Here is a 16,770-nt window from a genome sequence, read left to right on the forward strand (position 1 = left end):
TCGTTGGATCGACCGTCTCTCGTTCCTTTCACGACGACACGAGTCGCAACCGCGTCCCTCTGTGTTCGCGCGCGCGTCATCTCCACCCGTCACAGAGATCGCAAGAAAAAAAAAAGAAAAGAAAAGTAACGTTCTCGCGAAGAGGGTGCGCACGCACGCTTCGGAGAAGCCCCGTGACGTTTCTGCTCTCGTTGGATCCGACGTCGTCGATGATACTCGGGCGAGAACCAATACACAGGGTGAGTCAATAGGAAGTACTATCTAACCGAACTCGATACCTGTTGATTGTATCAGAAAACGTTTCAATGAATTATGTAGCATTGTTTTTGAGATATCAAGGTGACCTTGAGTTTTTTTCAACGCATCTCTTTTTTAATACCACGTTGTTGTTAATGGAAGAATTCAACGACCTATAGCATGATGGTATTAAACAAAAGATGCATTGACCTTGAGGAAATTCAAGGTCACCTTGATATCTAAAAACTAAATCAACTTGTATCCATCCGATGCGTCCCGTAAATTGTTACGGTAAATCCTCGATAAGTGGTCGAAGGCTCCTCGACACTGACAAGCATAGGTCCCCAGGTATAACGTTGACTATTTAATCAAATTTAGCACAGTGATAGAGCTTGGAATTCTAAAGCCAATGATATTTGTTTCAGCTGCATATGGCCATTACTTCATGCAATATTTCATGTTCAGTACCGAGGAGCCATCGAACACTCAACGAGGATTTACTGTATATAATTCATTAAAATCGATACAACTAATAAGTTATTTTAGATGGTAGTTCTTGTCGACTCACCTCTGTACAAGATCGAATCAACCCTAGTTCGATGGAAAAAGAATATTTCACGACAGGTTCGACGACATCGGATCTCGACCCCGATCTCGGGACCACCCCCATTCGCCACCTTTCCCTCTTTCTGTGGTTTCGACGAAACGAAAGTATCACGCGAAATATCGATCGCGAAAGAGAGAAACGTGTGACAATTGGAGGAAAGCAAGGGTTTCTGGAACCAACGAAAAGACGGAAGATGGTAAAGGTTCGACGATGAATTGGGATGGGGGTTGGTGAATCGGGTGTCCTCGAGGTCAGCTTCGAGTACGCGGGGGGACCGGTGGAGAAAATAGAATTTCGGTTTTGCATCCCTCGCGCGATGTCGCTATTTCGGATCGTCGTCTCTTGCATTTTGTTCTCTTTCTTTCTCGCTTATTATAACACGCACGCCTCGCTCCGCATGGCACGACGCACGGATTTCCAACTCTCGTCCTCCCCTCTTTGCTCCTTTCGTTTCCTTCTGTGTCCGCTTATCGATTTAAGTATCCTTCTTAAGTTTAAGTCATAAATATCACTCGCGAGCATTTGTCGTCGTTTTTTTTTTCTTTTGTTAACATTATTTACCGGTACACGTTATGTAAGTATATTTTTTTTTTTTTTACGGCGTATATCACTAAAGAATATTACTTGTCGTTCAGAAGAATTCCTCCTTCCTTCGCCTCCACCGCTGCTCATCGGCAGCGGATCGAGTCTCTTTCATGCGCGCGCAACATCCTTTCATCTAGCGCACAGATTACTCCTTATATATATTTTTTTTGCTCATTTTCATTTTCATCTCGTGTGTCCCCGTATATCGCAGACGGGGTGGGGATATTACAGCTTTTAAAGTTTCAGTGGATATTCGCTTATTGCTCGAAAATTCTTCGCGCGACACGTCACGTGCTCCTCTTGCCCCCTTTTTCCACGAACATTTTTTCTTTTCTTTCTATTCTTCTCACAGAATCCAGTGGCGACTACTATATCCACGGCGAAACGGTCTGTTCGTCGATCTTTCGCGACTCACGCTCTCGATCTCAATCGTTTATATAAATAGGGACGCGCACCCGAACGACGCGATTAATAAATAAATAAAAAGAATCCACCGATCTAACTTTAATCAGAGTCTCTACGCTCTCTCTCTCGTAGTCGCGGTCGAAACACGAAATTCGTCGAGATCCACTCGACATTTGATTTGACGAAAAAAAAAAAAATAATAATAATAATAATAATAATAATAATAATAATAATAATAATAAGAGGAAAGACGTTTCGTGAAAGCTGTTCAGAAGTCGCGAAAGATCGAAGCCTGATGATCAGTAGCCGCCACGATCGAATTCTGAAATTTTTTCATTGTCAGCGAAGCAAGAGGAGCGTAAAACGCGCGTGTCCACGCGCACTCTCGGAGATACGTATATAAATTAAGTATCGACATCGTGATTTTTTTTTTTATTCTTGTCGCGAACCGCCCTTAGCGATCTACCTTAAACCTGCTTGAAACTTACGAACTAGGAATCGCTTAAACGCTACGGCTGAGCTAATCTCTCTCACGATCTTGGGTTCCCTTTTTGTTATCGCAAATCGCAGTCACGGGGAGGCCGCGGGGGCCGCCTTCGAACCTATACATTATATATATTTATGTATATATATATACCTAAGAAACTTGAGTATCGTCTCCCAAAAAACACGTCCGTCTTCTATCTCTCGATAATCGCGTGTGCTGCCCCCTCGTTCCGGTTCACGAGAACGAGTGGAGTCCGATTTATTCGCGCGATGGAGTAAATATTGTCTTCCATTACTCGGAGAAAAATATATGTATACCTATACATAGCTATATCCCTATTCAGACGCGTCCGTTGTACAAGCTCCTTTCTCACGTGAGTGTGTTTATATAAAGCTGCGTCTCCACTGTACACCACAAACACGGTTATATAGCAATGTTATAAAACATGTTCGAGAAACAGAAAGTAAAATGTTACATAACATTTTCGGCATTATATGCAACTCCACTTGCAGCGACACCGTAAAATATAGACCGCGAGTTGTGTTTATTGCAATAGAAACTAAACGAACGAATGAAAAATGTAAATTTTGTAAATCATCGAAAATATTATTAGGAAAGGAATACTTGAACGTTTCAGAACTGATACCACTGAGATATCTTTAGGCTTCTAGTCGTTTATAATAAAAGTGCTTTGGAGCGCAAAAAAGGGTTGAATAATTCGTGGCGAAATTTTATACGAACTTGTCACAAACTCGTTCAGAAAGTGCAATCGTGTAACAAGTTAGAAAAATATGTTATATAACACTATCTTGCTGTATAGTATAGACGCAGCTTAAGAATCGTGGGCGTGTGTGTGTCTTCTCTGTCTCCTCGAGGATCGACCTGTTGCGGTCGTTTAGATACGCTGATTAACGGGCACGTGGAAATCGCGCGGGAGCAAGGACACGATCCTGCGCAACTGTCTCTGCAATATTCCGCGGCCAAGTTTCCCTCTCGAGGATTAATCCAGCGGTTTTTCTCGTTTGGCACTTTCAACCGAGGCGGGGAGGAGTGTCGCGCAACGAACAGGAGAACTGCCTCGTTCTCTGGAGAAGGAAGATTTGATTGCGCCAAGGGCCCAGGTATACATGTACATACAGAGGATAACAGATCTCATGTCGATGCTCTTTCGGAAGAATTCGTGTGTCCTTTATCCCGCGCGCTTTCATCGCCGTGAGGGCAATTTTGTCGATGGTAATAACTAGACTTATATACATTTATAGAATGTTAAAATACTAAAAGATTTCGATAAATTTATTGACGTCTATCTTTGTACAGTGGACTCTTGATATATTGCTGCTTGAAGCATCGATGATCGTCTTTGCGCAGACGCTGTTACGGCGGCAGTATTAAGCATAGACGAGGCTCTCGGTATATTGCCGTTTCCTAGAATTTCACTTCCCTACAGCCCCGGCCAGGACAATATATCAAGAGTTTACTGTACTTCGAACCTACCAGCACCCTGAACAGGGTAAATAAATTGTTTGTATTTAAGGTCAGTAAAATGAATCGAAAAAATTCTATATTTGCATTGACGTCTAGTAATAACAACGAGACAGAAGGAAACACGCACACACACTTGTCGCGATTCATCGCTAGCGAGCTCACACATGGTTTTTACAGGGAGCGTTCTATAATCAATCTTTCGCTCGCTCGTTTTTTTCTCTTTCTTTCTACCTCCCCTGTTTTATTGCTTCGTGGTCGAGATCCTTGAGTGGTAGGGCGGCGCGATTCACGGCCGCCGACGTATCGCTTACTTAATTAATCGATATTAAGTAAAATTAGGTGGGTTCCGTCGTGTACGAATAGTGGGCGCGGCAAAAAGCCAAGGGGAACGCCGCGCGCGTTATCGTGTGTCAGGGTGCGTGTGCTAATCTAACTAGGAACCGAGTGCGGTGGAAAACGTAAAAACGCGCGCGCGCGCGCGGATGGATAGTTAAACGGGGAAAATAGTGTACGAAACACGTGGTGGGGGGGGGGGGGGGGGGAGCAACGGAACAGGCGATATTACACGACGAAAAAAAAAAAATAATATTACGCACATATACGCACGCGTAACTCTCACACTCGATGTCACATGCTCTCACGCTCTCTCGCTAATAAATTAATTGACAAGCGATAACGACGAAGTGTAATGTTTGTAAACGCAAGGATGAATGACTTCGGTTAATATAATACCGACCGGAAATGCTCTTCACGCACGGCTTCTCCTCCCGACTCTGATCCATTCGAGCTCGCTCTTATCCGTTTCCGTGCCTTCCTTTTCATCCTCTATCCCCAGGTGTAGGGTGTATCTTACAGGTAAGAATCCATGTATCCTTCCCACAATCACGAATCGTTACGACACGCCAAGTGTGTAAATTCTCGTCTCCGCGTAAATGGCGTTCGAATCCCCAGCCGACACGCGTTCCAAAGGTCTGTAGACACCTTGAAGGTCCCACTGATTGCTTCAGGAGGTATCGACTTCTGGTACAAGTCCCGATGGTACGAGTGTGTAACACATAAACACACGCACGCACACACGCACACGGCTCGTGTGGAAGAGCAGAGTAGAAAAGAAAGAAGAACCGGAAGCTCGGAAACCTGTTGCTCCATAGTTGCAACACGACCACTAGTTCTGTATGCTGGTCCTTTCTCGGGCTAGCTAGGTCATTATCAGCGATTCGTGGAAGCGTGCGCGCGCAACGCCACCGTTCGCGGATCAGAGTTCGCTTCGACGACATTACCGCGGGTGTACACACGGCTTAAACGTACATGCCCATTCCGTACATGGAGCCCCAGTCGACGCCCTGGAAGCTGGACATGTCGACGTTGGTGAGCGAGTATCCTTGATAGGGGTTCGCCGGCGCAGCCGCAGCTGCGGCCGCTGCTGCGGGGGTCGCTGCTGCAGCTGCAGCGGCCGCGGCTGCCGCAGACGGTGGCGCAGGGGCCGGTTGCGGCGCGGCTGCAGCCGCGGCAGCGGCCACCGCCGCCGCTGGAATCGGGTACGGGGCGTATCTGTAGGCTGATAGGGCTGGGTAACTGCTAGCGAATAGCTTCCCGTACCCAGCCACCGCGTTTTGAACCTGAGCGGCAGCAGCTGCGGCCGCAGCCGCTTGTACTTGCGCCTGTGCCTGCGCCGCGACTAATTGCGAAGCAGCGGAGACAGGAAGCGGCGGTTGTGGCGCTAATCGTACGCCCAAAGCACCCAGGACCACCCTCTTTCCAAGTGCCAACGCGCCAGGTTGAACGGCTTCCTTCGGTTGCGCCTTCTTGCACTCGACCTTCTTGTTCTTGATCGTGTGAAAGTGTATCTCGCACACCCGATCGACGACGTCCTCGTTCTCGAACGTGACGAAACCGAAACCACGGTGACGTTTCGTCTGTTGGTCCATCAGCATCACGGTCTCCTCGACCTTGCCGAACTGATTGAAGTAGGCCTTCACCTCCTCGCTGCTCGTGTCCTGACTGACACCGCCGACGAAGATCTTCTTGGTGCGATTCGCCTGTTTCGCACGGTTCTTCGGGGTCGCGTGCTTCGGGTCGATCTTCTTGCCGTCCAACGTGTGGATTGGACACTTCAGCACCTTGTCCACGCTACCCGGCTCGGCGAACGTGATGAAGCCGAACCCGCGACTACGCTGCAACCGAACAAGCCAGAACGGCCACGATGCACAACGACCGTCTCTCTCATCTTTCCCTGGGGGTATTTTTTTTTTTTTTTTTTTTTTTTTTTTTTTTTTTTTTTTTTTTTTTTTTTTCCCCCCCCCCCCCCTATGTCTCGCCCTGCCGTAATATCTCGGCCCGCGGTTTTCTCACCCTGGCTGACCTGCCTTGTGTGTCTGACTGTCTTCTCCGCGGAGAACCTACCTATCCTCGATTTATGCTAGCTTCCGCTCCGCCTGGCGGTCTTTCCGAGGGTCTTACGAAGTTCCGTTTCTCCTATCAGTCAGCACTTTCGCTGTCCTGTGGAGCTTTCCTTTCTAGAACGTGTGGCTTGAATTAATTTAATGTTCGATTTTTCGATCTTGTGGTGATCTCATGTGACAGCGAAAGAGCGAACTGACGGGCGACGAATGACGGTTTCGTAACGCGCGGTTCTTTAGGGGTGTACGAGAGTTCGGTACAAACGCATCCCGACGTTTCTGCGGTTGTGTTTAGTCGCGATTTTTCCCGACAGGCCAGCTGTTCTCTCATTTTATCGTTAGGTACACGTCGGAAAAGTATATCCCGTTCACGTTTTTTCTCATATCGGACTCTCTCTGTATGTAGAAAAGGTACCGTGGTATATCTTCTCTTATATACAGTTAACTAAATACTACCAAAACTACCGTTTACATGCAAGACTGTCCAAGCCAATGTAAGACAAACATTCTAGGATTACGTGAGACAAGGACTTCGAATTATTATGATAAAGACTCAACTGAGAATTACGATCGTTAATTGCATCGCTACCGGATCTATACGATAGATATATAATAGATATATATATATGTATATAGATAAGTGTGTATATATAAAAATGTATGCCCACAGTCCTCGTTCAGTGATTTCTCTCGTATCCCGGTGTGTCTGTGTGAAAAAAAACGTATCTTTAGAAACGAGCCTCTGCCTCTTTTCCACCTTTTACGTTTTTAAATACAAATTGTTTAATACAATTAAAGTACCAAAGATACACTTCTACTTCCTTTACAACTGTCTCAGCAAAAATTAGTTACATCGATTAGTACAACTGTCTTCTCTACGGTTCTACTGTGTGAAGTCTCGTGCAAAAGTGGAAGGAAGAAACTGGTGCATCGAATCTCCTCGAGGGCGAAATTCAATCCCGATAATATCTTTCTAGTCTCATATATATTTTCTTTTTCCTTTCATTTTCAAATTATCCCCCTACAAGCCCCTGCCCGCACCCAACCCGGAGAGCTGCATTTCGGCTCGGCCGACGCGCACGATTTGACCTATCGAGGAGGAAATATAGGCCGAGAATTCGATCCCGTGCGACGATGGCCGGTAAAAACGAGGCGACCAACCCCCAAACCAAAGTGGTGGGTCGCGTGTCGTCACCATTGAGCTCTGTACTAATTGCTGTGTGAACTGTGGAATGGTTGTCGATCCAAAACAGAGGAAATATAAGGAGGATGTATTTCAGTCTTACACACATACGCAGATCACGGCGTGACGTCTACATCCCCTATACAGGCAAATCAGTACCACAGTAGACTCACGTTAAAGTACCGCTGTTGGGTGCTCTAGAGCCGTCCTTCCTTGGAAACGGTACTTTAACGTGAGCCAATTGCGTACGTGGATTTCGTGGCAGCACGGTCGATCCACCAATTCTTTTGGGATGCGCGCACGTATGAGTGATGCGTGTGAGTTGGGCCGTTCATATTACTTTAACGTGCGGTACTTTAACGCGAGTCTACTGTAGATAGATAGGATAATAGGAAGAAGAAGGATAATAGGTTCCCCTTATATCCTCCTTTTCCCTCGGTACTCAATTCTACTTCTTCGTACAGCTGTCCAGTTAAGGTACGTATCCACGTGATAGTAAATCGTGACTTTTACTGTCACCGTGAACACGTACCTTTAATATAGAGCTCAATGGTCGTCGCTCTCGAGAGAAATCCTTCCTTTATGGGAAGAGATACTCGCGCAAACCGGCCACCGTCGATGGACGATGAACCGATGGACGAGCTCGAGAGAGAGCTTCCATCGTTCAGAGACCGACCTGTGTGACCGGATCCTTCATGATGAGGACATCGGTGACGGTGCCGAACATGCCAAAGTACTCCCTGAGCTTCTCACTGCTGGTCTGCCAGGAAAGTCCGCCAACGAACAGTTTCCCTGGCGCTGGGTCACCTCCGTTCGGTGTACTCCTGCCAGAGCTACCTGAATGGCTACCGTTTATGGGCACCAGGGTGTTGTGAAAATCGTGCTCGATCGCACCGTTCGCCGCCTCCATGCCGGCGCTGAAACATACAAATCCACAGAAATTAGAATCACCGAATGATTTCTGCTCGCGGTAGTAGCTTAACCTCGTGTGTTAGAAAGTAATTAAGTGATACCTATGCTATGTAGGCCCTGATTAAACCTTTTTAGACCTGGGACACCGACGAGGTATAGGAATAGACTATACAATGTATTTTTGTGACCCATTTTTCTGGGGCAACGTTTCTTTCTTTTCTATTTTAGTGGCACTACTCGTCGTAGATTCAACGGTATCGTAATGCAGAGGTCACTGAAATCCTGTGCTTTTTTAAGTGGAGCTAGTACAGTCTAGGTGAGCCACCAAGTCCCATAAAATGATAGGTCTGTTGTTATACCTCGTTGGTGTCTAGGTTTATCAAGTCTTCAAAGGCCTCCTTAGAAATAGAAAATTTAAAAATGGAAGGCTTAGATTGTGGACCTCTGTAAAGGCACTTGTGTGGGGCCCAGGGATGCAGTCCCTCTTTGATAAAGCGTTATCGTTACGAACTCGTCCAAAGTAATTGGTAACGAAGATTAGGTTTAGGTGCTGTAGATTTAGGTTCTAGAGTACTATGTACGACTTTTCCATTTTGATAACAAGACTAGCCTTTCTAGCGCCAAAAATGTTAACCGTTCGCGGGGGGAAAAGTAAAGCGGATCAATTTCGAAGATCGTCGTCGTCAAAGCACACACAGAGCGACCGGATATTGTGGCCCGAAAAGTTGTTTCACGAATTCCTTTCGACGTTCAGTCGTCCAGCGAACAATTAAATCCTCGTCACAATATACCGAGCGAACAATAGAAACTCGGGTGCTTTTCTCGTATCATTGAATAATTAACGACTGGCTATTGGTATTTTAATTACCAGCCGGGCAACCCCTTCCACGTGGAAAAACGTTTTCCCAGGGTGGTCTGGGGCTTTTCACCGGCAATTTATTGTTCGACCCCGGAGGCAACGCTCGACGGTTTCCGTTTCCTTTTCGCGTTTACGTGAACGCCGTAGAACGGCCTTTGAATATTTCAAACGCGCGTCCTATCGAATCGAGCCCTATTTCCCTTCCATCGAGAACAGCACGTGCGTAACCCTCCCCTCTCTTCTATATTTACCGCGGAGATCAAAAGCTCTTGCACGCTCATTTTGCAACCCCATTACATTAAAATGTTGTAAACTGTCGCGAACATTTTTTTTTTTTTTTTTTTTTTTTTTTCCCTCTCTCTGTGTTCCAGGTCATACCGTTACTGGTGGTTCAGTGTTGTGCGCTCTTAGCTATCCCCCTGATCGGACTGCACGGAATGTTCTGCAGCATGATCGACGTACAGTAAGTGGATAAACTTGATAATGTCAAGATCACCCTCCCCAGGAACCTTCAGAAGGTTTAAACTGCCGATTAAAAGTTATAAACAAGAAAAGAGTTGGGATTGTCTCTAACCAATTATGATCAATACAATGCGTTGAACAGTATTTTTTTAAGACACTACGTTACGAGAGTTCAGATTTCTGGGAAAATTAGGGTACGTTTTTTATCTTTTTTTTTGGAAATAACTTTTTAATAACGAATGATCAGCGGTTTAAACCTCCTCAAGGTTATCCAGGGGGGTGACTTTGATAACATATGTCAAAGTCGGTATCGTAAAAAAAAAAAAAAAAAGAATTGTCGAACGTAGCACGTATCCACGTTCTAATTAAAAGTTTCCTGTGCGCATAGACTCGGCAAAAATGACCATCGTTTCGAAATTCCATCGACTCCCCGATTCTACGACTTGCGAAATCCCCGGGTCCTAAAGGTAAGTACCCTACAATTAACTCTTTTCTATGCTTTTCCATGAATCAACCATTATGCCAGTGATCGATAGAACTTCCTGGCTTCTACTAGAATCTTAAAAGTGATAAGACACGATCCGATTCAGTAACTCGCGAGCAAATTCGGCTTTCGCTAGAGGGAGAAAACGGCGTAGGGGAAGGGTTTTTTACCACTTGGTAATTTTATTTCAAATTGTGATGTAAATGTTAATTCAAATGTCATATGTATATATATATATATATATATAAAAGAAGAAGTCCTGACTGACTAACTTAACTTAGAAACATAAAATTTAAGAGATAGCTTCCACTTAGAACGTTGGTATCCGTTAAGAAAAGATTTTTCGAAATCCAACCCCTAGAGTGGTAAAAAGGAATAAATGTTCTTTCTGGGAATCTTTTACTATCCCTCAGTCCTGATGAGATATCCCGTTTCTTTTTACTTTAAGATGCTACTTAATCAAACGCTCGAAAAGTAATTTCAGGATTTTCTGAAATTCCATCACCTTTTTTTACACTTGGAATTAAAAATTTAGAACAAAGCTAGTTTGATATAAATTTCATTAACTCTCAACAATAAGTGATCGGAGACCCTTCCCCTAAGGCTGCACTTTTTCCCCTAGCGGAAACCGAAAGTTTACTCTCGAGTGTACACGGTAGTTCGTAAGACGAATGTAAACGGGCGGGAATTCGTCGTTTCGAATTGTAATTCGCGGCTAATTATTTCGAGCACGAAACGCCGTTTTTCTGTGTCCTCGAGCACAGATGCGATCATCGTTTCAACGGCGGCGTGTTCTACCGCAAGAGAAGAGGCCGTTCTACGGATCGTCGGGACGAATAATTGGAAAAAGATAAGAGTGTTTCCCTGCGGAGGATACGATAAAGTTCCTGGAGTTAGGAGCTACTCTCTCCATGGTGTTACACGCCAGGGAAAACGATGGCTGTTCGTGCTGTTTTCCTTTTTATTTTTTTATTTTTTTATTTTTTCAAAAACTCGCCCGTCCTCCATATGTACACGCGCGGGCGCGTCGACGTCGAAATCGATAGGGGTTGAAGACGATGCAATATTTTATTTTCGTTCCGCTGTCACCCTTCATTACCCGTAACTGCCATCGTTTCGGCATCCCTGTCCGTTTCTCGCGAAACTACAGCCGACGCGCGGCACGATGGTCCCGCGAGAATCCCAACTGTCGCATCTTCTTCATCCATCATCCAGTTTGCATCCAGCAAACTACCAATCGTCGTCCATTATCGATATTCTGCGACAGAGTCGATCGTAAACACGGTATCCAATTGACGAGATAAGAGATTGTATTGTCAGTGTGCCGTTCGACCCACTGATGAAGCTACGTTGCAATTAGGGATCGGCGATAATCAAATATCGATATTTTGTATCGATAGTTGTCAGTTTAAATATCGATATTTCGTATCGATACTAGTCAATTTTAATATCAATATTTTATATCGATACTTATCAGTTGAAAGATCGATATTTAAGCTGACGATACATCCCAGTATCGATACTTAACCCATAAATATCGAAATTCCTGGATAATCCACCCTGTATACAGGTGTCCCATAAAATAGGCGTAAGTCTTTGAAAGGGATGATTCCTGGGGTGGTTTGAAACAACTTTTCCCTTAGCGAAAAATTTCTCCGAAGCTTAGTTAACGAGATATTAATTGAAAAACCCCGACCAATCAGTGCGCGAGTCTGCCGACTGAGCTCCCGCGATAACGCGTAGCCAACGTAGCCGCAGCAGCTCAGCCAGCAGACTCGGGCCCTGATTGGTCGGGGTTTTTCGTTAATATCTCGTTAACGAAGCTCCGGAGAACTTTTTCGCTGAGGAAAAAGTTGTTTCAAATCACCCCAGGGATCAACCCTTCCAAGGACTTACACCTATTTCAGGACTTTCTGTATATCGCCCTCGTGTGACGTCATATGCATGATTTTATCTTTGCTGCAAAGCAGTTATCTGAATCCATGTCTGTAAGTATATACATATGGTCGAAGCTGCACAATGTCCTCGCAAGGGTTCGAGCAAACGACCGTAAGGAATCTGGAGGAGGGGCGTCTTAAGGGGGATGAGCACGTCCGGAAGAGAAGGGTCTGTCCAGCGGGTGTACCGAACTCCGCTGGAGATGTACGCCGACGTCGGTGGTAGTTTTTCCCCGAGGATCCGCGCGGGAGCAACGGCGTATTACCGTCATCGAATGGCGGGAGGGGTGAACGTCGGGGGTGGCGGAAGAGCCGTAGGAGCGCGTTACTCCGGGTTCAGCTGTGTATTGCCGCGAGGAACGTGGACAGAGCCGTACACGGCGAGAGGATGTTTGGGGTGCAGAGGTCGAGGGAGAGACCGTGGACCGCTAGCGCACAGCCCTGGAGAGTGGAAGCTGCCAATAGGGGGTGGCGGACGGAGGGGAACAAAGGGAAAGGGCGCGTGTGCGCGCGCGCGTATACCTACATCCCTAGAAGAAACAAACGAATACAAAGGAGGAAGCTAGAGGGGTGCAGTAGCGATGGAACGAACACTTGGGGAAGGAAGTAATGCTCGTTGGTTTCCCTGTCCTTGGAAACTTTCAGAAGGTAGACCAGTGATGTCCAACTTGGTGATCAGAAACTGGGTCTGTAATAATACACCAGGGGAACGCTGGTGGGTTATGGCTGTTAGCTCGAAAGAAGTTGGACAGCGCTGAGGTAGACGAAGAGTATTCTTGCCATTAAAGGGGAAGAATTATCTCTTTCTCTTTCTACCCTCCAACGATGCATTCCGGTTCTATTCTCGTGGGATTTTCACGAAGTCGTCCTGCCCGATCCCTGAGTGGGAAGCTTCGTGTGGCGCGGTGTTCGTATATGTGTCCTCTAACATTGACTAAGAAAAGCTGCACCATCCAGGCAACTAGAACCAGTCTCACGAATACCACACCGTTGATATCCTGCTCGCGAGGGCATCATTCCCATCGCTTGTAGGCGGACACACAAGCGAGAGAGCCAGAAAGGGACGGACAGACGGGCAGCTGGCCGGGGCAGGAGAGAAAGAGGGTGGTGGCAAAGTGAAACGGGGCGCGAGACCCGTTCTCCGAGGGTAGAGTCGGCCAGTGGAGGCGGTGTGTGTGGCGGAGGCTGGGTGAATACAGCGGGGGTGAAGGGTAAGAGAAACCCGCGCGCAGCTGGTGGATCAATACGCCCCCCTCCTGTTCCGTTCCCTCTCCGAGCGTTGTCGCGCGCCCACCCTTTTGCCAACGCGTTCCGCCCCTACGGGGAACGTCTATCGGAAGATGCGCGACGACATTTCGCGTACACTGGATTCGTTCTTTCGCTGATCATCTCTCTTTTTTTTTTCTTTTTTTTCATGGAATCTCTGATATCCATCCGTCCCTCCACAAGAAACAGATCCGTCTGTTTCGAGAATTCTAGAGGACCGGTTTTTCCCTGCAGCTGGACACGTTCGCGAAATCGATCCACGAACACACAAGCCAGTTTACTTTTTCTCGAACGGATCGACTCGGCGTTTCTCTCGTTCGGGTAATTCCCTGAAAATCTCGAGAACTTGCGGGTGAGAGATAATGGCGAGAAACGCTTATTCGATTCTATCGACGAGAATCCGGGCCCGATCGAATTTCCCCCGGTTTATAGAGGAACGCAGACACAGAGGACCCTCTAGACACAATGGAGACATAACTTCCAGCTGATTGCTCGGGAAAACTAGGAAGCTCCGTTGCGTAGCACACCGGTTATGAATTTAGCCGGTTGTATCGATGTTATGTAATCGAATTCATAAGGACTGGGAAACAGAGGATTCTATTCGAAACGGACCATCGAACGAAATAACACCGTCGAGTTGATATATCCCGTTGTGTTTGTCGTGTTCGTTTTTTCTTTTCGTGGTGATCGCGTGATTAACGAGAATTAAGATTTCCAACGGAAGCGAACGATTAACCGTGACCCTTTTCCGACCGTGGAAAGGACATTCTACTGGCCTGCCCTTTTCAATAGAGGAGATATAAGAGTTTAGTATAATGAATAAAAAATTTTATAATAAAATATTCTTCTTGAATGAACAAACGCACAGAAATTATTCATTAACTGCCTTAACCCTCGGAGTACGGACGTTTTTAACGTTCGTAGGGACAGTAGTGTCTAGGTTTGTTTGAAACCCTGTGTTTCCTTTTTTTTAACCTTTTAACGACCAGACCCTTAAATCGTTATTTCAAAATTATAAGACAGGCATATATGTTGCATCTTGTTATTTTGAAGTCAAAAATATCGATATTAGACCTAACTTTTTTTTTTTTTTTTTACTTTTTTTATTTATTGTTGGTGGGAATACTCGAGTTTCTCAACAAAAAAAACGTAGAGATCTGCTTCGCATCAATGAAACTGCGGATTCTTGCTTAGAAAAGTTATATATCAACTGACGACTGAACTCGATGCACTTTTAAAATGTATGTTGCACTGATGTACCACTGGGCGTTAAAGGGTTAAACATACTTTCCAACGCGACCATTAAAAAAACACCTGCTGCTCTTACACGACTAAATATGACCGACTCCCACCTTGAATTACAATTACAAATCGACGAGTTAAATACGATTTCATAAACACTCGAGTCCAAACGGACCCGGTCACCGTACTCCAAAGGAAGGTCAAGATGACGTACGTTAGATATTGCCACCACGTACTACTCCCATAAAACTTTGTCCCCATCTACGCTGCCGCGCTCGAACCTCGCGTAATCATTCGTACAACGAAGGAATAATTCCAGTTCAATACCCAGGAAAACCATCGATTCGATACACCCAGTTTCGATCGTCCCGGCGCAAGGAGGGGAAAATTGACACGAACAATCGAAAATAAAGGGGGAAGGGGAGGAGGCCAAAGACATAGGCGCCCGTTAACCGTGAGAATAATTAGAGTATTTCGAGTATCGATAGACACCTTGTGGCAGAGCAACAACGGCAACGGAGGCAGCAGCAGCGTAGTCCCCCGCTGGCCCTCAGCAACGTCGAGGGTTACTTTCCCTCCCCCATTTCTCTACCTCCCTTCTTCAGCCTGGCGTGCTCTCTCCCATTCGGCTTTCCCTCGAGCCCCCGTTGCCACGAACGCGCGCGGCGGAATATGCGCGGCTAGACGCGCGCACCAGAGAGTTCACCCTTCTCTTCCAACAACCACCACCATCCCCGTTATAGGCCCCAGCGCGACGCGGGGCTCGAACCAGGGAGTGAGTAGCGAGGGTGCGCGTTGTTCACGAGGCTAGTCGATGGTGGGGGTTCTACGAGGCACTGGAGGAGAAGTTCCCTTTGGGTGGGGGGAGGGGCAGGGTGCGGAAGCGGCGCCGACACCGAGCGACGCAGTGCCGTCGGGACGCTCGACAGTGCGATACCGCCTCCGCCAAGATACGACCGGATGTCGCCAACGGCGAGACCAACCACCACCACCACCACCCTTTTTCTCGCTGTTCAGTTTTCGTTCGTAGATCATACATTGTCGTCCGTACGGTTGGTACCAAGCGAGAACGTGAAATCGACGGGACCCCAATCATCATCATCACCATCATCATCATCCGAGGTGGACACCTCGGTAGGGCGTCGCGGGGTGGTTGTCGAGGGCAGAAAAAAAACACGGAAATACGATTTCCCCCCGATCGACCTGCTCTTCGAGTGGAGAGAATTATTCTGGAGGATGATCCTCGGAGAGGTGATATATAAAGTTCACGAGGACTCGATGGACTACCAAAGAAGCCAGCCAGATACTTGGACACTTGCCGGGGATATTGTCCTGTCACAGCAGTACGCCTTTAAAGAGTTACTGGTGTGATGGGACATTGTCCTCGTTTGGTGACCCTCATCGTACAACCAGGATGAACGACGCGTCTCAGTGTTTCCTCGCGAGATTCTCGAGTGGGAAAGACGTTGAATATTTTTTTTGTTTTTTTTTTTTTTGTTAGTGCTTTTCGCTTGCTTGCTGTGCCTTCGTGACACTTGTATACCCTGTTGAGAAATAGGTAAAAACAGGGAGGGAGGGTACGGAGAATGAAGTCCCGAGAGAATTTTCAGACCACGAAGAAGACGTCTCTCGATGGTTAACTGGTCGTTTCGTTGATTCGGAAAGACGACACCCTGAGCCTGACATCGGTTCGTCACGATGGAAAAATGGCCACGGGACGAGTGTCCCCTCTGTTTCGAGGTGTATATCCCGATTCCTAACAGTTTCCCAAAAGGTGCGGCTGCTCGATAGTTACGCTAGCCGGACGGTATTAGGAGAGAAACGGTTCCAGCCTACGAACCCTTATCCCAAGTCGTTCTCTTATATCATCATAGGAATATCGACAATTCCCATCTGAGAACGAATAAATCGTCGTTCAGCCTGTATTCCTGTTCGAGAACGAAGGATCGTCATTCCTGCCGCGCTGAATTCTGAACGTTGGAACAGCATCGTACTGTATACCCTCGCAAGATGGCCGAGAGCGCTTCCGACGTCGTTGCCCCCTTGTGTTTTCGTCGCCTTGCGGATGGATTTTTCGGTCCAACATCTACGATTCCTGTTTTCTGAACTTCGTGGAACCAGCCTCCTCAATGCCCTGGGCAAGTCGATTTCCGCGGGCAATTTAAAAAATTCCATCCCATCATCGGTCGACGCTGGGTCTCCCTCGTATGAATCATTCCT

At 46.6% G+C, this 16,770-nt stretch overlaps 1 protein-coding gene across 4 annotated transcripts in view; it reads right to left on the minus strand.

Annotated features, from left to right (window-relative positions):
* Nucleotides 1–4,564: 4,564 nt before the first annotated feature.
* The window catches only part of LOC107186308 (RNA-binding protein Musashi homolog 2), a 161,186-nt gene continuing 148,980 nt past the window's right edge, over nt 4,565–16,770 (minus strand). For all 4 annotated transcript variants that reach the window (XM_015574141.1, XM_015574140.1, XM_015574142.1 and 1 more), the window contains 2 exons: nt 8,065–8,305; nt 4,565–5,980 (listed from right to left, as the gene is read on the minus strand). In XM_015574141.1, coding sequence (XP_015429627.1) covers nt 5,105–5,980; nt 8,065–8,305 — 1,117 coding nt within the window. In that variant the 3' untranslated portion in view covers nt 4,565–5,104. The remainder of the gene's footprint in view (nt 5,981–8,064; nt 8,306–16,770) is intronic.

This window comes from Dufourea novaeangliae, unplaced genomic scaffold, assembly GCF_001272555.1.
Source record: "Dufourea novaeangliae isolate 0120121106 unplaced genomic scaffold, ASM127255v1 scaffold64, whole genome shotgun sequence".
NCBI classification, from domain to species: Eukaryota; Metazoa; Arthropoda; class Insecta; order Hymenoptera; family Halictidae; genus Dufourea; species Dufourea novaeangliae.